We start from the raw sequence: 12,647 nt of genomic DNA on the forward strand, positions 1-12,647 counted from the left end.
TGGGAAGATGTGCTCGCTACATGATATGATACTTGTGGAGTTTGCAGCTCGACCTGTGCACACTGTGTGAGAGAGGTTCTCTCTTATCTTCTTGTAGGAAAATTCCTCTCGAAAGATAAAAGGTCGATGAACATTATTTATGTGTTTTTGGTCGTAAATCATGAATAGCTTTATGTTTATGTTATCCACAAAATATCTCTTTTGTTCTTCAAAGTGGAGTCTCAGTTATCTGTTTTTTCTTTTTTGGATGATGCTTAAAGTTTGGCAACGGTATTACCGATGCAATATTAGACCAGGTTTGAGATTATGCTTGGTTACCAATGAGAACTTAAGTGTAGCTTTGCTTACTAAGCTATTATTATTTTCTTGTTTTCTCATTTCCTCATAATTTTCTCTGAAGTCGCTTACAAACTATCTCTAAATAAATTCAATTTGTAAGATTGTATATACTCTAGTCTTACGAAGGTGTGTACAGGTTTGAGCCTTTGAAATTGACTATAAGCCATGTGTTGTTGTATAGACATTAGCGGAAAAGAGGAAGCTGATTTTGGAAATAAGGGATGGAACTGTTGACATTATTGTTGGAACACATGCGCTCCTTGCAAGAGAGATTAATTACAATAATTTGGGTCTGCTGGTTGTTGATGAAGAGCAGGTAGTGTGTGCTATCCTATGGCATGCCCATTTATTTAGTACCTTTCTTTGAATAAATACTGCTCTATTTTTTTTTCAAATAATCAAATGAAGTTCTTTTTCAGAGATTTGGTGTGAAGCAAAAGGAGCGTATTGCAACATTCAAGGCTACAGTTGATGTGCTCACTCTTTCTGCTACACCTATCCCTAGAACTTTGTATTTGGCACTTACCGGCTTTCGGGATGCAAGGTATTTTGTTGATCTTGTTCCCTCTAAAAACATCAGGAATGAATTAAAGAGTGGGTGCAATATGTTTGTGTTCTTTATTTGATCATATGGGAGATTGTTGAGATAGACTCACTTTGTTGGTGAGTGTTTATGTTATTGTACCTTTTTTGTGGGTGGTTGGCTTTGTTACTAGTTGATGAAAGATTTTAACATGGGTCTTGGATTGGATATTTACTAGGCCTGCATGCACACCATATGCTCTGCCGAGACTATTTTTGCCTTGCGAGGGCAGAATTGTTAGAAGAAACTTAAACACCTAGCTAGTTTCTCCACACAGTGGAGATAAGAATAGATATGGCGTATGCAACGGAAGAATCTCGAGAGCAGAGAAGGGAATGCTTTATGCAATTTCAAAGTTCTGTGTCCACAAGAGAGAACTCAGATGCATCAAACTGGAGTTCTAGACAACAATAGAACAGTACAAAAAATCTTAAAGTATATTGCACAAAACTGAGCCAAACACTTCTTGCAGAATGCTCACATAGGGATCCCAAAACGTGCAGCAATCGGCTGCCCTAGAGCTCTATGGTGAGCACATGTACAGCTGCTACTTCTGCTCTTGCACTCTCAGGTTGTGTGCTCCTCAGTGACCATCTGTAGTGCACCCTCTGACACACGTGCTCTCCCACTGGCTGTAGGTATGCACGAAGTCAATGCTGCTCAATGGGTGAGGGCTGCCTCCAATCTTAACGCACTCAGCCCTAGTGGTTGAAGAAACGAAGAAGCCACACAAGTTTTTGGTGGGTGCAGAACACCCTAATCTTCTTTTTCATTCATTTATATATGTGTTTGAGTATTGTACATAACCGGGGTAAAGGCACAGTGACCTTTAACCCCCACAACCTCCCACTTAAAGGACAATGTGCCTTTAAGGGAGAACAATCAGTGAGCATACTATCCAATGCCCATCAATACATGACAATACTCAAACCGCTGACTAGGTAGACTCTTCATCAGCATATCTGCAGGGTTATCATCTGTATGAACCTTGACAAGCTCTATGCACTTGTCCTCAAGTACCTCCCTGATGAAATGATACGTGACCTCAATGTGTTTGGTCTTTGTATGAAAGACCGGATTCCGTGCTAGCTGAATAGCACTCATGGAATCACTATGCAATGTCGGTACACCTGTATGAATCCCCAAATCTCCCACTAGCCGATCAAGCCATATAGCCTCCTTGCAACCCTCTGTGGCTGCAACATACTCAGCCTCTATGATAGACAAAGCAACACGGACAATGGCTGCCTCAAAAGGCAAAGATGCAGACACCTTCAAAAGGAACATGGACCTGACAGTTCAAGGACAAAGACAGCTCCAGTTTGAGGGGTCCATTGAAGCCCTACAAAGGATAATGAAAGCTCTCACAGAGCAATTAGAGGCCTTTCAAAAGGAGGGAAAGTGTTTCCATTCAAGAAGGGCCTTTGGCTGCCCAATGCCCCGAAAAGCCTCTGGGTTTGAGGGAGCATAAAATGCCAAAAGAAGTGTGAAAGCCTTTGGTGGGAGGAGTCCTTCATATGTTGGGAAGAGCCACTGATCCAGAAGCTCGAGAACTTTGCCTCTCATGGGGTAAAGTAAGAGACCAGAATGCTTTGATCTTATTCGATCCAGGAGCTACGGACAATTTCATCTCAGAAGACCTAGCTTTGAGGTCAGGAATCAAGACTGAAGGGTTGGGACCAGCTCTAGATGCAGAACATGTTTTTGAAGGAAAACCAGTTAAAGTTACTGCATTGATTGAAAACTTGGACTTCATATTGAGGACTATTTGGACCATGAGGAGTTCTATGTTTCTCCCCTTAAACATCATGATGTTATTTTAGGAATGCCATGGTTCCATAGAAAGGGAGTAAATGTGGACACCGAGGCAAGAACTCTCAATTTCATGCACAGACACAAGGAGCACGAAATTTTGGCCAAAGGAAGAGGCGAGACAATCCTAGTTGTATCTAATGTTTCTATTGCTAAGTCAATAAAATCAGCTGTTTTTGCGTATTTTATTTTCGTATGAGAAAGAGGGTGAACCCCAAGTGGAAGTGAATCCTGTCAAGAAAGAGAAACTCGGTTTCTTGATTCTTTGAAAGATTGTTTCCTAGATTCTCTTCCAAGAAAGCGGCCGAAAGATCATGTTATAGAGCTCCTCCCAGGAAGCGAGGCTCTGAATCGGCAACCTCATTGCGTGAGTGCAGCACAGACGGAATAAATCATGACTGTGAAGATCCACACTTTTCGAAAATGCAAATGTGTGCAATGCATGCAGAATTTGAATGCCGATTGGCCCTCCAATGGGGAAGAGCGCCCTCGTGAGAGTACTTGTTTCTTTTTCGACCTACATGCAAGGTGTGAGAGAGATGACGGATGAATGCAATGTGGTAGAAAGAATGCTACGTGAGATTCACAATGAAAGGGTGATACCCTTTCATTAATGTCCCTTGAGATCACTCAAGTTCCATCTTCCCATTTACACCTACCCTTAGCCTATGACCCATGCACCTACCATTCAATGCACTCTAATGCACCCTTTCCCTTTCCTATTGCCCCTAGGACCTAGACACGTGTGTGCACATCTTTATTACTAATCATTGGCCAATGTTACATAGTTTTGGCGGTACTATTTACACCGCTTGATCGATCATAAATACAAACATATAACCGCACCATCAAATTGGCGCCTAACAATAATAAAGTTCTAATGGCTATTAATTAACTAAATAATCATTTCTCTTGTCATGACACTCCCTCCTGCTTGAATAAGCAGAAGTCCTCTTCTGGATTATTGCTTGTCTCTTTCTCTTATGTGCACTTTCTCTTGTTACTTCTGCCATTGCATCGCCTCTTTGTAATCTGCGAGTATCTGTGGAAAATCTGTAAAGAACTCTTCTTCCATCCATTGTGCATCACTAGCTGGCTGGTTTTTAAACTTTAGTAAATACATATATCTCTTCTTTCCACGAGTACTCTTCTCTTTATGGTACACGATCTGTTCCGGAGTAAGAACTTCAGTCCCATCTTCAAGTTCAGGTTCTTCTTGATGCTGAGTATCCAAAAACGCAGAAGTATCGCCATGGTATCTCTTCAAATTGCTCACATGAAAGATGTTCTTCATACGCCAGTGGGCTGGTAACTTCAGCTCATACGCTCTGGATCCTTCTTCTGGATATAAAGCTGCTGAAATCTGAAATGGACCATAAAACTTCGGTGCTAGCTTGACATGTTTGGTACTTCCTCTCACTGACTTGATTCTTCTTTTATCAATCTTCAATAAAACCCAATCATCCTCCTTGTAATAAACTTCTTTTCTTTTTTTATTGGCTGCCTTGGATTGTTGAACCTGGGCCTTCTTGATATGTTCTTTTACCTGCTCAATAACCTGTGACATATCCTCAGCAAACTGGTCAGCAGCAAAAATTCGCTCCCCCAAGTGTGTTATTGGAGTGGGTAAACATTGCCCATAGATGATTTCAAATGGGGCTTTCTTGGTGGAAGTATGTATAGTGTTATTATAAGCAAACTCTAACATGGGTAAGAACTCTGGCCACCTTCTAGGTTGGTCATGGACATAAGCTCGAAGTAAAGTAATTATGGTTTGATTGGCATTCTCACTTTGTCCATCTCCTTGAGGATGGAAGGCTGTAGTAAATTTGAGTTTGGTTCCGAGATTCTCTAATAGAGCTGTCCAAAAGTTGCTAATGAAACGGCTTATCGGATACAATGGATTTTGGTAACCCATGTAACCTGAAGATTTCCCTAATGAATAACCTTGCTGTTTCAGGAGCAGACAACTCTTTTTTACAGGGAATAAAATGAGCTTGTTTACTTAGCCTATCTATAACAGTGAAAATCTGCTCAAACTGACCAACCTTTGGGAAACCATACACGAAATCCATTGTAATGTGTTCCCACCTTTCCGAAGGAATAGGCAAAGGCTGCAAAAGACCAGCAGTCTTACTTGTGTCAGATTTAATGCGCTGACATACGTCACATTGTTGAACAAAGGTCGAAACTTCTTTGCGAAGTTTAGGCCAATGGAAGTATCTCTCAATATTGTCAATGGTCCCTCTAATGCCTCTATGTCCAGAATATGGACTCGCATGTAACTCACTCATGACTAGATACCGAAATGTTTTGGGTACACATATGGCACGTCCCAAAAATAAGTATCCATCCACGATGGAATAAGCCTCTAAATCCCCAACCTCATTACGCTGAATCTTCCCATAAATGTCAGCGAAGTCCTCATCTAAAGGATAAGCTTCAACCATTGCTCCTAATGATTTCTCCTTAATCACAGAAACGTGATTAACTTGGGGCCGTCTACTCAAAGCATCAGCTACTAAATTCTCCCTTCCTGGCTGATATTCGATATTTGGTTGCCCAAAGGATTGAATATATTCAGCCCATTTGATTTGTCTTGAAGAGACAATGGGTTGAGAGAACAAGTGCTTGATACTTTGATGGTCAGTCTTAATCTTGAAAGCAGAACCATATAAATAATGCTTCCATAACTTTAGAGCATGAATGACTGCCAATAACTCCTTCTCATACGTGATATATTTCAATTCAGCCCCTTGAAGTTTTCTACTCTCATAAGCAATGGGATGCCCTCCTTGCATCAACACTGCCCCAATCGAGGTACCACTTGCATTCGTACATACAACAAAGAACTCTTTGTCCATGTCCGGAAGTGTTAACACTGGTGCAGTCACCAATGTTCTCTTAAGCTCCTCAAAAGCTACTTGGTGAACCTCTCCCCACTCATACAAGGAATGCTTCTTCAACAAATCTGTTAGTGGGGAAGCAAGACGTGCAAAATTCTTAATGAATCTGCGATAATAACTACACATCCCTAGGAAGGATCTCAGCTCATGTATGTTTTTGGGTATTGGCCATTCAATTATGGCCTTGACCTTTTTAGGGTCAACCCGAATTCCCTCGGCAGACACAATGTGTTACAAATACTCTATTTCTGTCTTGAAGAACTCACTCTTCTTGGTATTTAGGAACAATCGATCCTTCCTTAGGAGCTCCATCACCTTAGCAAGGTGATCCTTATGCTCTTCCTCATTCTGGCTGAACACTAAAATGTCATCGAAAAAGACTATGACAAATTTTCCCAAGTAGGGTCGCAAAACCCTTCTCATCAGCCTACTAAAAGTGGCTGGAGCATTAGTTAGGCCAAAAGGCATGACCTAAAACTCATAATGTCCAGTGAGAGTGCGAAAAGCAGTCTTATGTTCATGCCCAACTTTCATACGAAGTTGATGATAACCAGATTTCAAATCCAATTTGCTAAAAACTTTAGCACCTTTAAGCAAATCCAATAAATCATCCACTCTTGGAATCGGATACCGGTTCTTAATCGTAAGTTTATTCAAAGCACGGTAATCTATACACATACGATATGATTCATCCTTCTTCTTAACCAATAATACAGGTGCTCCAAATGGAGAACTGCTTGGTCGAATCAGGCCTTTTTGCAACAGATCTTCAATTTGTTTTTCTACCTCCTCAATTTCTATCCTGTTCATCCTATATGGGGCTCTACATGGAGGGGAAGCTCCTGGCTCTAAGTCTATGGCATGATCATCTTCTCTCTCCATGGGCAATTCGAATGAGTCATCTCTTGAAAATCGATCCTCATAAGCTCTAAGGAACTCATTTCTCTTCCGATCTTCTTTTGAGATATGAAGATCTCGTGAATCCCGTATATACACAAGATTACAATCTACCCCTCTTTTTACCAATCTTTTCGCTTGGGTAGGAGTAATCAATGGAATTGTATACACGTCCCGATCCCCTACAATCCTTATGTTTTCATCCTTATGTACAAAGCAACAATGATGAGTATGAGGATGAATAGCAGGGTTAAAATCATACCGCCATGGTTTACCTAGTATCATGTCAACGTCTTGTAAAGGGGCTACTAGAAAATCCCTTCGATCTCTATATTTTTGTATACGAAAAGGAATATTTCGTACTATGGATGTGTCTTCTTCATTGTGTCCCCTAAAAGCTCCTGAAAGCGACATGTTTTTTATAGGTTCTGGTTTAAGATGGAGTAATTTTGCCAATCTATCACTTACTAAGTCATAATTACATCCATCATCTAGGAGAACCACTATTCTCTGTCCATTCACGAATCCATACACCTTAAAAAGATCATGAGGCCCAAAGGTATTGGCTGAATGGACAGCATTCACTATTGGCTCAATAGTCATAGTAGATTTCAAGGGTGACAAAGTAGAAGCCTCACCCTCCTGCTTGGATGCATTGGCTTTCCCTTTTATTGAATTCGTCTTGGCAATCTTAGCCAAGAGAACGGGACACTTATGCCATACGTGCCCTGGCTTATGTTTCTTACAACCGAAACATTTTCCTTCCTTAATCAACTTCCTCTTCTCTTCGTCAGTCATAGAAGGAAATGGCACCCATCCAGGACGCGATTGGCTGTTCACATTCCTTACAAGAGCTTTACCCTTCCCTTTATTATTCTTAAACCGGTTTGGTTTCCTAAAAGTGGGTATATTATTGGTCTTAGATGATGACCCATACTCCTTATTGAAGGGTTTACGAGGATTCAATTTTCTCTCGGCTATTTCAGCCAGCTTAGTGAGGTCCTTAAGCGTGGTCGGGTTAAACATTTCAACCTCGTACCTTACTTTTGGGCTTAAAGCTGCTAAATACTTCTTTCTCCTATCTTCCTCACTCTTTTCGGGTAACTCTAGAGAGAGTTTCCAAAATTTGGCTGTAAAATCTGCATTACTCTCATTATCGAATTGCCTAAACCTCTCCCAACGAAAGGTTAGGTTCTCTTCATGCCTCGGTGGCATGAAAGTGGTTTTCAGTTGCTCCACAAATTTAGCCCATTCATGAATAGGCTCTTTTCCTGTTTGTGACAAGGACCACCACATTAGAGCATCCTTCTGCAGATGCAATGTGGCAAGAGCAAGCTTCTCTTGCTCGGTCTTGTCTTGATGGGCAAAGTATAGCTCAAAATGACGAATCCAATTGAGGATTTTGTCAGCCTCCCTTGCCCCATCATATTTGGGGAACTCAATTCTCTCTCGCGGTTGGAATTTGGACCTCTTAGAAGGGTTACTCAACTCTTCATTCCCGAAGTTTAAAGTCCTCTTAGTCCCTAATCTTGTCATAATGGACTGCTCAATCATATTGCTAAGCTGGAAAACCAGCTTATCAACAGGAGTCTCTTCTCTTCCTCTTGCACTTGGATTAGAATCCATGTGTATTGGGTTTTGAGTTGAAGGCGTGAACTCATCACCTTGTTCTTGGCTGGTCTCATTTCTTCTTTCATTACGAAAGGAGAACTCCCTATCAGGAGGTTCTTGAAGGAGAGACTGCTGTAAATCTATTTGTGGGTTATCATACTCAAGATGTGTATAACTCTCACCTAATCCATCCTCTTCAAGAGGGGGTGAAGGTGTTCTTTCTCTCTCTCCTTGGGGTAATGGAGGAAAAGGAATAAGTTCATTGTTATATGTCCCTTCCCCTTCCATTCTTTCCTTTTAGTAATACAAGAGAGAAAATGTCTTGCTGTAATTTCAAAAAAGAAGGTTTATTTTACAGCAAACTTCAAGTGTTGTAGAGGTGGTGGGACTTATCCAACTCCCGCTTCGTTTGTGTTGAGAAGACACTTAAAATCACCTCCTTTCCCTTCTCTTTCAAGCTTTTCTTCTTGTATTTCTGCTGTAAACTGGTACGCTCCGTTTGGGCTACTTGTTTTGAGCGGATTGGAACTCTAGATACCGTTATAGGGGTTACTTGATGGGTGGATCACTCCCTTAAAATCTTATTCCGATCCGACTTCCGGTTAGGTAGAACGGGAATCCCTTTTTCTCACGGTTTAAGGGTACATTCACATGTGGGGGGGGGGGGGGGGCAAAAGAGAACACCCCGTTCGCCGTTCGCCGTCGAAGGCCAAAAATTTTCAGAAAAATCCCTTGTCTCAGAACCTCAAGATCGGTCAGTCGTGATCCTTTTCCGCCAACCTCTCTTGCGACTTCCGTCGTTCGCAACTGTCGCCCTCTTCTCGTCCCGCTCGTGGATCGTCGCTGCTCTGATACCAAATGTGAAGATCCACACTTTTCGAAAATGCAAATGTGTGCAATGCATGCAGAATTTGAATGCCGATTGACCCTCCAATGGGGAAGAGCGCCCTCGTGAGAGTACTTGTTTCTTTTTCGACCTACATGCAAGGTGTGAGAGAGATGACGGATGAATGCAATGTGGTAGAAAGAATGCTACGTGAGATTCACAATGAAAGGGTGATACCCTTTCATTAATGTCCCTTGAGATCACTCAAGTTCCATCTTCCCATTTACACCTACCCTTAGCCTATGACCCATGCACCTACCATTCAATGCACTCTAATGCACCCTTTCCCTTTCCTATTGCCCCTAGGACCTAGACACGTGTGTGCACATCTTTATTACTAATCATTGGCCAATGTTACATAGTTTTGGCGGTACTATTTACACCGCTTGATCGATCATAAATACAAACATATAACCGCACCATCAAATTGGCGCCTAACAATAATAAAGTTCTAATGACTATTAATTAACTAAATAATCATTTCTCTTGTCATGACAATGACACATGTACGTGATCTACTTTCTAAGGGACTCATTAGACCCCGTTCCTCACCCTTGTATTCACCCGTCCTCTTAGTTCAAAAGAAAGATGGCTCCTATCATATGTGTGTGGATTACAGAGCCTTTGATAAAATGATGGTCAAGAATAGGTTTCCGATTCCTCAAAAAGACGATATCTTGGACAGACTAAAAGGGACCACTATCTTTAGTCGCATTGATTTGAAAAGCGGGCACCATCAAATAAGGATCCATCCTCAGGGTGTTCATAAGACAGCTTTTTGGACCACTTTCTGATTGTATGAGTTATTGGTGATGCCGTTTGTGTTAACCAACGCACCAGCCACTTTCAATCACATGATGGAGAGGATTTTCAGACGATACGGGCATTTCACAGGTACTTTCTTTAATGACATCTTGGTCTTTTCAACGACAGAAGAAGAACATAACGAGCGCTCGGCCATCGTGTTCCAAGAACTGCGACATCACAAGCTTTTTATAAATGGCAAGAAGAGCTAGTTTTTCTTGATGAGATTCATTATCTACTTTGGTACATGAAGTATGTAGCTTGCTCGGCCTTTACTCCTATTACGGACGCTTCATTAGACATTTTGCTGTTGTAGTAGACCCGTTACATGATTTGACCAGAAATTTGTACTCTTCAGATGGGAAGAATGGCAAAGGACTTCTTTCAACATTCTCAAAGAAAAGTTAACAACCGAGCCAATTCTCGTCGTTGCACATCTACACAAACAGTTCTGGACTGTGATGCATGTGCAGAGTGTGTAGGAGCTGCCCTTCATCAGGATGGTCGAGTCATAGCTTATGAGAGTTGGAGACTGTGTGACACAGAAAGATTTGACTTTATAGTCAAGAGTAACCATTAGAGCCTCAGGTATTTCTTGACCCAGACAAAGATCCTTGAAAAGAAGATGAAGTGGGCAAACTTCTTGTCCATGTTCCGTTTCTTGATTGTCTATACTAGAATTGACTTCGGTCAAAGAATGTCGTCTTTGGTTAACTAGAAATGGATTTTATTGTTTTACTTTTGCTTTGCATTGCTAAAAGAGAACTGTAGGGATGCACACAAGGGACTAGGATTAGTCCAAGAACTAGGAACGCATGCATTTCGCTAACCTTTAATGGGTTAAAGTGTTGGAGTTTGTGTAGGACTTGGAAGAGTGCTAAAAGGCTCAAAAAGCTAGAGCAAGTGGCCAAAAGAAGGTCCCACAAGGGCCAAGGCAAAAAGCACCCGAGAGATGGCGCCATTAAAGCACCCACAGGGTTCTAAAAGCTGGCCCAAGGTGGGCTAAAAGCAAGAAAGCTTAGCTTTTGTAAAAGTAGCTTTAGAAAAGTAGGTCTAGCTTTTAGCTAGGCCAAGTCTATAAAAGAAGAGGGGCCTCAGAGTTCCTAGATTCATTCAAGGTTGTACTCAGCTCCTTGCTCTTCTCAGAGCTAGTTGTACAAAGTTTATTTCTTGCACTAAAGACTTCAGGGGGGTCTAGCCCTTATTCTGTGCCCTAGTGCGGTGTACTCTCTCTCTCTCTCTCTCTCTCTCTCCCCCCCAGTCATGTATTCTTGATGCGAGTTATCTTTTCCGTTCCTCCACGCCGTGCCTTTGTGATTGAGTGATAACAACTTGAGAATCTTCAACCGACCACATTTGTGAGCTATCCAAAGGAAGAGAGATCCTGTTGTGATCAATCTTCCAGCCTTCCCTAGGCCTCCAGAACTGCTGCGATTTGTACTAGGAAGCGAGAACGTGATTGCGATTTGCTCCAGAAGGCCCGCCGTTCTTGCTGCGATTTGATCTTGGACGGATTGCAAATAGCTTACGAGAGCTCCTGGCTGTTGCGATTTTGTGTCTGGATTGGTTTCAGTTGGGACGTCTTGGTTGACTAAGTCAATCCTCTTGGCCTAAACCAAGTCTACCTGACCGAAGTGAGGCCTTCTTGACCAAAGTCCAATGTCTTTGATCGAAGTCAACGCTTTGACCACTTAAAAGAACTCTTTGACCATAATTAAACTTAAATAGAGAACTCTTTAATCATGATCAAATAAGAGGTCAACTTTGTACTTGGAATATTTACAGCTTGGTAACATATACCAATGCAATGTTTTTGAGCAATTCCCTGGCAAAAAGTGACGACTACCTGCTTTTCTAGAAAACCAGACGATGATTTTTTCATTCTTTCCTTCAGCCTCTCTCTTTCTCTCTCACACCCGCCCAATCACCAGCGAATACCCTGCTTGCACGTTTGATTCAGGTTCATACGTAGCGCTGTTGAAATTTAGAATGAAGGTGAGAGGGGAAGCAAAGATGCTAGAATTGGAGCTCTGATACCAATGTAGAAAAGGGGTAGGGTAGATTTGGAGGAAGGGGGATAGAATAATACAAGGAAGAGAGAGACGGGGTAGAAGAGAGGGGAGGGTGAGGACAGAGAGAAGGATGAGGGGTAGAGTGAGATAGATATAGAGAGTAGGGAGGAGAGCAGGTGAGAGTATGTAGGGAGCAGGTAGCAGGAAGGAGGTGGGAGAGTAGATAGGATTAGATGTCACATGAAAAGTGTACAATAAGGGGTGGATGGGGACTTATATAGTCCCTCCACATTTTCCACCTAAAAGGCCTCTAAAGGGCCTCTAAATTGGTCCTTTTCCCCCCTTCATTACACAGTCGCTTAAAATATATGTTTGCAACATGTACATGGTTTGCTTGTGGATCTTCAAGCAATTCGAGCAATCAAGTTACCACACATTAAGCTATGAGAGGCAGCTCAGAAATGCTTTAGTAGGGGTCGCATAGCAGAGAGGCATCTCCTAGAGTCTTAGACAGTAGTTGGCTATGAGCAGTATGTTTGCTAAGGTGGCAGCTGTTACTGAACATGTTGATTGAAGCCATAGCTGGAACTTTCTCGCAACAGAGGTGCTCCAACAGTTTGGGAGAGCACAGGAGAGGGTTGGAAACTTGCTCTAATACTACTGTAGGGTTGTGTGGAAGCTAGGGAGCAGAAATGTGAGTGCAAGATAGCATAGCTGAAGTTGAACTAAGGGTCTATTGTAGCAAACATACAACTGAAGTGAAAGTACAAGGCTATGAAGACTAGCCCTAAATGTGC

At 41.9% G+C, this 12,647-nt stretch overlaps 1 protein-coding gene across 1 annotated transcript in view; it reads left to right on the top strand.

Annotated features, from left to right (window-relative positions):
* Positions 1–12,647, top strand: part of LOC147887172 (DEAD/DEAH box helicase) — a 165,219-nt gene that overhangs the window by 38,185 nt on the left and 114,387 nt on the right. The window contains exons 4-5 of the mRNA XM_087394131.1: positions 521–655; positions 759–883. Of these exons, the coding sequence (XP_087250257.1) occupies positions 521–655; positions 759–883 (260 nt within the window). The remainder of the gene's footprint in view (positions 1–520; positions 656–758; positions 884–12,647) is intronic.

The sequence above is a fragment of the Dipteris shenzhenensis genome, chromosome 23 (assembly GCF_047967505.1).
Source record: "Dipteris shenzhenensis isolate YYH24624 ecotype China chromosome 23, Dip_SZ_1.0, whole genome shotgun sequence".
Classification (NCBI taxonomy): Eukaryota; Viridiplantae; Streptophyta; class Polypodiopsida; order Gleicheniales; family Dipteridaceae; genus Dipteris; species Dipteris shenzhenensis.